General features: G+C 45.2%; 1 protein-coding gene across 1 annotated transcript; it reads left to right on the top strand.

The window, feature by feature from the left end:
• Window positions 1–6: 6 nt before the first annotated feature.
• On the top strand, window positions 7–11,274 carry LOC113482044 (5-hydroxytryptamine receptor 5B-like). Its single transcript, XM_026852320.1, has 2 exons — window positions 7–856; window positions 9,728–11,274. The coding sequence occupies exons 1-2, from the start codon at window positions 125–127 to the stop codon at window positions 10,058–10,060; spliced, it is 1,065 nt and encodes a 354-aa protein (XP_026708121.1). The 5' UTR covers window positions 7–124; the 3' UTR covers window positions 10,061–11,274.
• Window positions 11,275–12,088: the final 814 nt, after the last annotated feature.

The following is a 12,088-nucleotide window of genomic DNA, read 5'->3' as shown; positions in this document are numbered from 1 at the left end:
GCTGCAGGCGGCCTGGGAAGCGGGAGAGCGTCGGTGTGCGGGAGCGGTGAGGGGCCGCGCCCCAGTCCCGGGCGTGGCGGAGACCCTGAGCCCCTGCACCCCCCGGGGCCAGTGTCGGGCCAGCATGGGCGCCAACGCCTCCTCGGCCGGCGTGGATGCCAACGCCTCCTCGGCCGCCCCCGCGCTGGGGGGTGGCAGCGCGTGGAGGGGCCGGGAACCCTTCTCCATCTTCACCATCCTCATCCTGACCCTGCTGGTGCTCCTGACCGTGGCCACCTTCCTCTGGAACCTGCTGGTGCTGGCAACCATCCTGCGAGTGAAGGCTTTCCACCGGGTGCCCCACAACCTCGTGGCCTCCACGGCGGTGTCGGACGTGCTGGTGGCGGCCCTGGTGATGCCGCTGAGCTTGGTGAAGGAGCTGTCGGCCGGGCGGCGGTGGCGGCTGGGCCGGGAGCTGTGCCTCGTGTGGGTCTGCTTCGACGTGCTGTGCTGCACGGCCAGCATCTGGAACGTGACCGCCATCGCCCTGGACCGCTACTGGTCCATCACCCGCCACCTGGAGTACACGCTGCTCACCCGCCGCCGCATCTCCAACGTCATGATCGCTCTCACCTGGGCGCTCTCCGCCACCATCTCCCTCGCCCCCCTCTTCGGCTGGGGGGAGACCTATAGCCCCGAGCAGGAGCGCTGCCAGGTCAGCCAGGAGCCTTCCTACACCATCGTCTCCACTGGCGGGGCTTTCTACCTGCCCCTCTGCGTGGTGCTCTTCGTCTACTGGAAGATCTACAAGGCGGCCAAGTTCCGCATGGGGGGCCGCAGGAGGAACGCCGTGGTGCCCCTGCCCGAGGCTCCCCAGGTAAGGAGAACCCCCACTGCCTCCCCCAGGCACCTGCGCTCCCGCTCCTTGTCTGCTCCTAGCCATCACCCCTGCGCCGGTGGTTTCAGCACAGCGAGAAGATTGAGTTGTGCCCTTGGGCTCTCGTGAGAATTTAGCTCTCTTACAGCCTGGCTGGGAGTGGTAATTAGCCAGTCCAAAAGCACCACTCTTGGAGAAGAGTTTTATTCACATTTGTTTCTTAAGTGTGCCATAAGAGCAAGTGACAGGTGCATTCACTGAAGTCTGGAGAGCCATTAAAAAATGTCTCTTTGGTCTGAACTTGCCATTCCTTGGGGTTGTTTCCTCTTTATTTTTTTTTTCCGTGTTGATGGGGTAAACAGACAGAAGCAGATCCCTAGGTCATGTACAGAGTAAATGCATGCACACTTACCTACCAGCACGGACTTTGTGTGGAATCTGTCAGTGTCTAAATTGATTTTAATAAGCAAATTATACACTTTATTTATGTGCTTGGGCTATTTTACCTTGACCTTACTGGGAACATACTGCTCACTGCATAGTACTGAAGCAATGAGCAATTAATTGTTTCTCTTTTAAAATTTCCAGCTGTCTTAAAAACCACATCCTCCTCCTTCTTACCCCAAACATTGCCTGTAATCCTGCAAAGCTCTAGTCATGTGGGAGCTCTTGTTCATTTTGGGGGTACACCTAGCTGACAGGAAAACTGTGTCCCTGCAGATGGGTTGGGGTTGGCCCCTCGTGTCCCATAAAGTCAGTCTCTGCATAACGATGCTGTCACCCATGCCATGTCGCCAGGGTGCTTGGTAAGTGCTCTCTGTAAACTCTCTCCACTTTCTGTCACATACTCTTACTCTCACTCCTACCTGTGGAAATGATTCATTGTTGTGATTGCATGTTGTACTTGGTGAAGTCCAGTCCTTCCCCAATAACAAAAGATGAGCTGTGTGGATGTTAGAGATGCCTGACATGGAACATTTCTGTTCAACTGGGGCTAATCCTGCAGAGCCTCACTCCTCTGCTAAATCCCTCTAACTTTGGAGTCACAGTAGCAAACACATTATTATGGTCACAGATAGGTTGTGTCCCCTGATTCTAGGAAGAGGTGACAGCACTGGCAATTATATGCAGTCAGACTTGCAGGTTTGTATCATAATGTCTTGTAGATGTTTTTAATATCAATTGATTTAGGAAGCTGTCTTCTATGCAAAAGCATAGAATGTGTGAGGAAAGATGAGAATGTTTTCTCTATTGGCATCCTTGTTTTTTTTCTCCTATGGTCTTAATCCCTGGTTTGCACCAAATTTCTTTACAAGTTGTAAGTATGATGAATGTGTTGCTGGGAGTTAATGTATAATCATTCCAAGCACAAAAGCTAACAATATTTGTAGTGGGTTTGCATGCTTTATCTTTTACATACACACATACTCATACAGGACTAGTTGTTTGAAATCTAAAATTCTGGGATGCTAAATGAGCTGAGGCATTGCTGCTTAAGTTTTAAACTATACAGAGACACACTGTTGATATGTCACTTTTAACATGAAGAAAGTCTGGCTCCTAATTGTCACAGTTCTGTCTGCAAAAGCCCTTGCGTGGGCACAGCTAGGCTGGCAGGTGAGTGCTTTTTGCTGATGCAGTGTCTGGGAGCTGGTCTAGGCTATACTGACAAAAGAGCTCCTGTCAGTGTGAGCTGAATATCCATTCTGGAGGGGTTGCCAGTATAGCTGTTACTGGAATAGCAGCAAATCCTCGAGCCAGCAGTTCTTCATCTTTCTTATATTTGCAGTGATTGACATATTGCCTTCTTTTATAACAGTGATTCTTGAATCTGCAATTGATATGTAGTGGCAACCATTGTCCCAGCAGCTTTGTTTGCTGGCTTAAATGAAGAGACTTTTGTGATGCACATGCAAACCTTTCCTCATCATCTAAAGGAGCCAGTGCCCAGCTGCACACGACTGTGTTAAATGAACCTGTGGATCAAGGAAGCTGGCATTTGGGATGCACTTCTCCTTAGTTTTCTTTCTAAGAAGAGACTGAGACTTACTCATAGTTTTAGCCTGATCTCATTTAGGCTTATAAGAGTAATACCTCTAACCAGTATAAACCATGACAAAGATCCATCATGTCCCCAGGAATAGTAGCAGTTCCCCAGTGACTTCTAGAGAAGAATCTTCAAACACATCATTACTGTCCTTTAGCAAAAACTTTTTTTTTTTTCTTTAACATGCAAACACAAAGATAACATTACCATGGTATGTAGCAAACCTAGTGAGGTGATCCAGCTTTGCTTCTCCATATCCAGGGGTAATTAGGGTGTCATTGTTATCAGTGTCCTCTCTGATGGGGCAAATTCTGTTCCACTTACCTTGTTTTGCTCATCTACTCGCTCTAATTTTCCATTTCTTTCTCATCTAATTTCTCTCCTACCTTTCTTTCATTCCTTCCTTCTCTGAGAATGCCCACCTGTCAGTCTCACCCTTGCAACATTTTTCTTTTGTCACTGTTACTCTGGGTGTGAAGTGCATCTCTGTCAGTTCTCACCGCAGGTGCCCTGCACCAGTTGTTCTGAGTAACGTTAGAGGGGCTTTTGGCAGCTGATGCCAAAGGCTGGCAGTGCTTCCCAGGCTGGAGGTGGGTGGTCACAGCAGTGATCCCTGCTGGGAGAGACATCTGTGTTGTGCTCAGGAATTAGCTGTCAGGTAGCGCTGGATTGGAACTGTGTGCCAGGGCTGCAGTTATAGCCTGAGGTATACCCAGCGGTGCAGCTGGTTAATTCTAGCAAGTTAATTTAAGGGGGGAAAGATTTGAGGTCATAGTACTCATATGCCAGTAGAAATGCCTTGAACAAACCGATCCACCAAGTGGAACAATTATGATGGTACCTTGATTTTTTTGTACAGTGCTTTTCAGCCAATAGAGTCAGGCACCAAAGTGCTTTGCAGGTTGCCACTGCGTGTATATATATGTATACACATACGCACTGAGTATATATATATGTGTGTGTGTATATATATACACAGAGAAAGGGCATTGTCTCCAAGCTGAGAGTTAGCATACATATGTTATGTATTACAAAGATGCAGAATAGAGTCATTTTTGGTTAGAATTTTACTTGTGTTTTTTAAAAACACTTTTTAAATTGTTCAGGTGAGGGTGATGGACATGAAATATCTGAGGTGCTTTTAGTTTTAATAAGAGCTTGTTTCTTACTTACCCTTGAAACCAAAAAAAATGCAGATTTGGGACCCTAAATTAGGCTGGTGCTTTTATAATTATTTGTTTCCTAATTATGAAACTCCTTAAGAAGTGAATTCTCCAGTCAATACTGATGTGAGTGGCCCTTGTAAAAAACCTAGTGATATACCATCACTGACAGAGAGCTAGACTCTGTCACACTGTGTTGACAATAAATAATAGTTCTCTCTGTAAATAATCCAATTGAAATACATGAGGCTGCTTGGAAAATGGCAGATACTGCTGGTAGTGCCCTTCTAAATCAATGAGTCACCTGTAGCATAGGCTTTGCCCAGCAAAACCAAGCATGGCAGAATCTGAATGTCAGGATTATTTACATGTAGCAATTGCAGAGTTGGGATTAAATTTCCATCTAAGGAGTTAAAAATCAAGTTCTGTTGATGGTTAGGAGTTTGGTTTGGTTCGGGGTTTTTTGTCCTTCTCCCCTCTCAAAGTACCTTGTATAGTGTATGAGTAATTAGGTCTGATACAAACCTTACCAGTTTTGTGAGAGTCCATCCCACTTTAGGTAGTGTCAGGTCCTGGAGCTCCAACAATGCAGTGTTGTTCTGCACCTTGGCCTGCTCAGCCTCTCCAACCCAGGTAGCCAGTCAGGACAATATGGGAGAGAAAACAGATTCTCCTTCTCTGAAGGAGACACAGGCTTTTTATTTCTTATTTCTGTCTCTGACTCTACAAGTAGAAGAGATGGGTCAGGAAGCAAAGTGCAACTGTCTGAAAGAGTGGCAGCAGGTGACAGATAGGAGAAAAGTGAGGCGGGAAACAAAGCGGAGTGGCTAGTGATTTCCTGGGAGAAATGCAGAGCTATTCCTGCTCACAGCAGAAGAAAATCCTGTGAGAGAAAGCAGCTGTTCTTTTCCCTATCAAATGTACTCTTTGTCATACTGGTGGAGTATCCCAGAAAGTGTAGACATTCCTATGTTCTGATCCTTCATTGTGCTTTTCAGTTTCTTATGTTCTTGTTCAAAGAGCAAGGAGTATGCCATATCTGCACTGAGGCAGTAATGATCTGTGCTGAACCATACAACAAAACTCTGAATTTGTGGTAGTAAGCCAGATCTGATTAATATTTATCATCTTTACTGTTGCTTTGTTATTGCAGACCCTGGAGGTACAGTACAAACACATACACAGTACCTGCCATGAAGGACCAGTAATAACAATCATTAAAACTATAAGGAACATTTTAAATAAAGTGATTTCATCAGAAGCTCCTTGTTGGTTTGGGTTTTATAACGCTGCTAGGAGCACAGGAATTGGGAACATACAGCTCTAAGAACATACAGCCATTCAGTAGAGTTTAGTGGGGACAGAAAAACAGAAGTAGCATTGAACTGTAACTGCTGATCGAGAAGATCAGAAGAATGAATTCTGAAACTAAAACCAAACTCTTTTGTGTCTGTAGAAGAATTTGTGCTAGGGAGCTCTTTTACTTTGTTTAACTCTCTTTATAATCTTCTTTGGAAAGCAGTCATGTCTGTACTTCTCAGAGCCCGTTGTCCTGGAAATAGCTGATTTCACGAATTCAGAACTTAATTCTGGCCTCAGAGTAGCAGTCCTTTGATACCAGCTTTTTTCGTCACTGCTCCTAACGTGCAGGTCCTGGAGCAGAGCCTGGGTGAAGGGAAGGAAATCTGTGCCCAGGGTGTAGTGTGCTGCTAGCCACCGCGTGAGACAGTGTGCAGAGATGCTCACATATGAGAGGTGTTCCCAGTATAAACTAAGACATCTTCATGGATTGCTTTAATTTACAGTCTGTGACCACTTTTTTTTCCCATCACAGCCTGCTCACTAGAGCTCACCAGTAGGCCTAAAATGAGAGGAAAGGTTTTATACTGGGTTTTTGTTTCACGTGGTGCAGGGATAACAGTCAGGTGTTGTGATTTACATTAGAAATCAGTCATGCAAAGCTTCCAGGATTGGCACCAAAAACTGCAGATTTGGTATAGTCAGAGCTATGTTTAGTTAAAGAAAATCACAACTGGCAAGGCTGGAAAGCAGCTACATAATCATTTTGGCCTGTGCTCTTCTTCAGACAGTGCCAAATTACAGTGGATTACCCCATGCCTGCATGAGGGGGAATCCTTTAGCGTGGTTCCCCTGCCAGCACTGTGTACCACAACAGCGTGTGGTACTACTTTGTGTGGGTTGACATATAACAAACAGCCTTGACAACGTAGTCTTGGGGGCTGGTAGTTGTAGCAAGGATAATCTGGCACCAGCCAGGCCAGGGAGATGTGAGTCAGGTCTGCAGCAAATCATAGAGAGAGCAACAGAAATCAAAAAGTTTGAAATTATAATGAAAAGTTGGACTTTCCCAGCTTTGCAATCTGTACTGATACATATTTTCTGATATGAATGGCACTTCAGATTAAATCCGTGTTTAACTTTAAAAATCTAGTGGGCTTGTCCCCTCATGAATCAGTCCCCCCAGCGGGGATGGGGTGCTGGCGGTCCTGTAGTAGGTGTATGTGGTGGCCAGGCAGGGAGGGAGCACAACGCCGAAAGCTGACGCACGCGCAGGGGCGCTGAGCGCAGAGGTGTGAAGCACAGGGCCTTGCTAGAAACCCTCTGTAAAGTCTGGTCCCCTCTGCAGCAGTGGGAGCCGGGAGCAGCTGGCCGCTGGCTCACAGGTGTGCCAAGTGGCAGCGCTGGGGCCGGGGCTGTCACCTGGAAGGGTGCCCATGCCGGGAGTGCCCAGGAGGCGGGTGTGTGAGAGCCAGCTGAGCCAGTGTCGCGCACAGCCTGTGCGGCTGGTCAGCTGGAACCCGTCTATGAGGTGAGCATCGGACACTGATGACCACAGAAAGCTGAGCTTTCATCCAGCTGCCAAGGTTTAAATGCTTTGGGAAGTCCTGCTGAAGGAACAGGCTGAAGGACCTTGCTGAGCAGGGGTACTAGTTACCTTTTCAACAACATTTTGTGTATCCTTTCCAAAGGATTTCTTATGGAAAATTGAAGCAAAATATCTCCATTCTGCCAGGGATATTTACACAGTTTACTTAATGGAAGGTTCCATGAGAGATCCCATTATTTTTTCTAAAGCGCCAGGCTGCTATTTGCACTTTTATTGTTATTACAATATTATACAGAAGTCCTGGGCAGAACTAGTCAAAAAATAATTGAAAAAACACAGGGAACAAAAGAGAAAGTAGAAATTTTGTAGCTAGGAAGACAACTGCTGTCCTGTAGTTTACAAAAAATACCATGATCTATTTTCACTTGCTGTTTAGTATTCAGAGGCCTGATCTAACAACCACTGGAGTTCGTGGAAACTCCTCTGATTTCAGCAGGAGCTTGACCAGGCTGTAAATGCATGCTTCATTAGGGAAAACACCTGAGGACTGTGGTATCTTCTATCTAAATAAATTAAATAACTTCTTCTCACAATAGGAAATGAAGTGATAAAAGAGTCGCTACTAGTAAGTTCTGCAGTTCAGTCACAAACCTAAAACCTGAAGTACTGAAAAGGCTCTGATTTGGTGATGGCACGCTGGAAGCTCTGTGTTTTGAGTAAGAGTTGAAGGTTAAATACAGTACCCAACTATGCCCGGTGCTAGTGACAGAGTCCTTTGTATGGCTCTTCCCAAGAGGCATACTTATGTAGCTGTTCCTCAGGGCTAAGACGTAATCTTTCAGGGTTGCTTGTCACAAATTTGTCCTTATGTCATACATTCATTCCTTTTTGCAGAGTGTGATTAAGGATGTGCAGAGTAAGTCCTTCTGCAGACAAATGGTGTGATCCTTGCTATGTGAGGGGTGTCCCATTTTAATTGTCAGGACAGATGTGATTTTCATTTTCTTCCATTATTTGCCTGTGCCCATAATCTGCTGCTCTTCCATTCTGCAGCCATGTCTGGTGTCTGAGGGTGAAGACAGGGATATCCATCTTGAAGAGTGATTGTCTGGCCATTGCCAGTGCTTCCTTCTCTGAGTTGCTGTGCTCATATTGAATAGAGGCCCTCCATCTGTTACAAAGCTTGCACAAAGGTGCCACACGTATGTGGAATATGTAGCTAATTCAACAACAAGCCATCTTTGGAGTGGTGTCAAAGTCTTGCAGGCCTGTGAATTATTGCTTAGGCAAATTTTAGAGTCTCAGGTGGCATCCTCAAACTGTTTATTTTATTCCACTCTCTTCATAGCTGTAGTGCCTAGAAGAACTTTACACTCACTTTAATCTTCCAATTAAAATTGCAAGGGAGTATCTTTTTCTGATTAGGCTCTAAGCACATTAATAACCTGTGCCCAGAACCTGTTTACCACAGTCCCGCTGCCACCCAGAGCACTGTGCTGTTCTCACTGCACAGATGAATGTCTTGCCCTCAGCGAGAGAGGAGACAAGAAGCACCGTCTTGCCTGGAGCAGCTGACATTTTCCCCTCTCTTGTGTAACTACTGCTGAAGCTAGAGTTTGAACTGAGGGCTGATTCAAATGGTGTTTTGCTGGCAATGGAGTACTTTTTGTGAGAACAAGTAAATCTGACTGAAATAAGGGACAGGTGACAGAAGAGAGAAAGTGAGGACGAGGAAATGCTGCTTCTCCAGCAAAGCTTTTCTTTGATTATTACCAGAGTATTTCATAAGCTAATTCAGAATGGTGGCACAGTGCCTGAGGGTACATCATTCAGGTGTGTCCTTATGTGCCCATTGTCATATAGTGTGTTGGCACTGTGACCAGGCTGCAGCTGCTGTGATACACAACTCAGTCCCTCTCCAGCAGGGAGAAGTGCCTGTGGTGAGATTGCTTCTCCTTGTCAGAGACTGAAGGCACCTGAATTCTGTCTGTCGTAAGGGACTCTTCTTGTTGGGGTTACTTCCCACTGAAATATTTCAGTAGTATTCAATATTATTTTAGGCATTTATGATTTTTGGTGGTAATAAAATATCACCATTTTCCAAAGATCAGACATGTCTTAAAACTTTCCTTTAATTGAAATCCTGTTATTTCGTTAAAAAAGGTTCCAATGGAAAATTTTCCCACAAATTTAGCTGGTTTTTTGTGGTATTCTATGTCCCTTCTGCAGAGCAAGTGGTAGTGCCAGGCTCCTGCACCCACCAGAGATGGGATTTTGAGCTCTGTGTTCAGGCAATTAGGCTGAAGAAAGTAGCTTTACCTTGTAGAGTTGACGAGCAGACATTTGTTGTAGGTCCCTTCCTAATACTGTAGGGAAGTCACCCAAAGGGCCTGCAATGGAATGAAATTCATTTATGATGCAGGCCTGAAAAATCTTAAAGTCCATGTAGCTGTGTAGGAGAGTCTGGTTTAGGGATAGGCAGAGGGCATGTGCCTTTGTTAGCCTTCCTAAACAATGTGATTTCCCACTAGGTATCAAGGCATCCAGAAAAATAAACTGAAAAAGAATGGCCACAACACACATGGCATCAGTTACTCTTTATTTAGCTTTGTTTGTCAGTCACAGCAGCTTTTCCAAAATAATGAGAAGTCTGGTAATTTTGGCACTCTGGGGCATTTTCGTTCTTTTAGCATGGAAGGAATGGAGTTGGGGCCTTTTGTGGTAGGTGCACAGATGTCGTGCTGTCATGTAAAAGTAATACTTCACTCAAACAAATTGTCTTGGTAAGAATCCATGTTTGCTTTTGTTTTGAGGTGAAGGAAGCTTCGCATGAACCACAGATGGTGTTTACAGCTCGTCATGCAGCTATCACTTTCCAGACAGATGGAGAAACATGGAGAGAACAGAAAGAGAAAAAGGCAGCTCTGATGGTTGGCATCTTAATTGGAGTTTTTGTACTGTGCTGGATCCCTTTCTTCATCACAGAATTAATAAGTCCCCTCTGTTCCTGCAACATCCCACCCGTCTGGAAAAGCATCTTTCTTTGGCTTGGCTACTCCAATTCTTTCTTTAATCCTCTCATTTATACAGCATTCAACAAAAACTACAACAATGCCTTCAAGAACCTTTTTGTAAAGCAGAGATAAAAGGGGACACGGAGGAGAAAATGATTCCTTTATTGCATAATACAGATTCTTGAGGGAAGCATGCCTGTGATACGTACAGTTTTCATGCACAAGAGCTACTTGAGGGGATTTTTAGGAACAATGAGAAAGAAGATGGAAGATGTTTGGATATAAACCTACTGACAGTTTATCATTCCCCCTTGGAAATACATATATGCTACAGTAGGGTTTGGCAAAGATTGAAGCAGTGAAACACTCCCGTCTGCTCTTTGAATCAACATGTGTTAAGGTCTGCAAGTGAAGCACTGTACGTGCCTAATGCCATGACTCTCAAATCTAACTGGACTGCTCTTTAACCAGCTACAGGTGCCATTCTGTAGCATCCTCATCATTAGCAAAGGCACCAGTGGGAACTGCTGGTTGAACAACACTGAAATGTTTGTGATATGGGCAGGATGCCAGCTTCATTTTTGAGATTTATGTGGAAGGTAATAAACATGCTGGATTCAATCAGTTGTTGAATTGATGTGAAATTAAAATGGATGACTAAGCAGCTCAAAACCACGCCCTAGTGTGATTGAAGTGCTGTGTGTTCTCCAGCAAGGAGCTAGAGCTTGGTGGGAAGTCTTGGTAAAATACAGGTCAGTTATGTCCCATGGGGTTAAGTGACATTTTAGAGCCAAGTGTAAAATTATTCAGAGCTACTGAGAATCTGCTTGCACTGCTTGTGCAGGAGGCAGATCTAGCATGGAGTTTTCACCTGCATTGTACTCCCTTACTCTGCAGGGTTCAAGCTATCCCTGTTTTCTGAAACCCAAGATAGATGCCCGATACCTCCAAGTACAGGGGGACCGTATGCATTATTATTTCATGTTATCATAAAACTAAGCATCTATTTGTGTTACAAACACCAAACGTTGTATTCAATAGCCAGGTTTGCTGGCAGCAACATGTGGCTGCTCAGCAGTGGTAGGTGAGTATCTACACTGAGCTGTCTGGGGTCCTCGCTCCATAAATGTTGTGCTCCTCACCCTACCTGAGTGAAGCCCACAATTTGCCAGCGTGCATCAACTTCTTCCTACTGTAAGAAGGTACTGATGCCATCATATAAGCAACTCCAGAAACTCCAAAGTGAGTCAAAACTAGGCCTGGAATTGTTTTTCCAAGATCTATCAAACACCCCCGTCCCAAAAATATATATACACACATAAATTAAAAGATAAGTATTTCCATGCGTACTGCCAAGTCTCTCTCTCTGTATTTGTTCCTCCAGTGGGTTTTATTTCCTCCCCTTTCCTGAGGGGGGATGCTGACAGCATCTCTAAGTATTTCTAATGTGGCAGCTTTTTACTGACACAAAGTCCCATCACCCTCTCCCATCTTTTCCTAAAGCTCCTTTAGGTACTGTAAGGACAAAATGTCATAGCTGTAATGGAGCTGGGCAACATCACAACTCCTTTTGAAGCTGAGGTTTGACCTTCTGCACTGCCTTTCTCTGCCAGTTTTGTGTTTTCTGCTGCTCAAGCAACCCTTTGATTCAAAGCCTACCCTCAGGCAAACAGTGCAAAACTGCACAGAATGACTAAAAGTCACGGCTTTCAGCTCCAGCAATATACACCACTGGCATCTTGATTTCACCGCAGCGTATCACACTCAGCCTCCTCTCTGACTGTTACCAAGCTAACGGGCATCGCATCGACGCCAGTGCTGACCCCGAAGCTCCTACCACAGCCCTGGTATCCCGGCAGTCTCTCGCAGGCCCTGGCAGCTAGGTTTATTTCTGTCAGCTGGGGACTGATGGACTCAACAGCCCTGTCAGCAGGGTATTATCAAGCTTGTGTATTCTGAAAAACAAATGATGCAGCCTTTACGTGGTTAGCTTTAAAGGGGAGTTTAGTGCATAAAGTGATTCATGCACCTGCTGATGTCAAATTGAGCTTAATGTCAGGTGTATGGGCAAATTAGACAGGGGCAAGTTCCAGCTCCTTTCTAAATATGTGATTTAAACAAACCATCAAAGCACACGTTCCTCCAGTTCCTTAAGGGAAC

Source organism: Athene cunicularia (genome assembly GCF_003259725.1).
Source record: "Athene cunicularia isolate RWA chromosome 7 unlocalized genomic scaffold, athCun1 chr7_part1, whole genome shotgun sequence".
NCBI classification, from domain to species: domain Eukaryota; kingdom Metazoa; phylum Chordata; class Aves; order Strigiformes; family Strigidae; genus Athene; species Athene cunicularia.
Note: the sequence above shows the minus strand (reverse complement) of the source record. Positions and strands in the feature narration are given on the sequence as shown.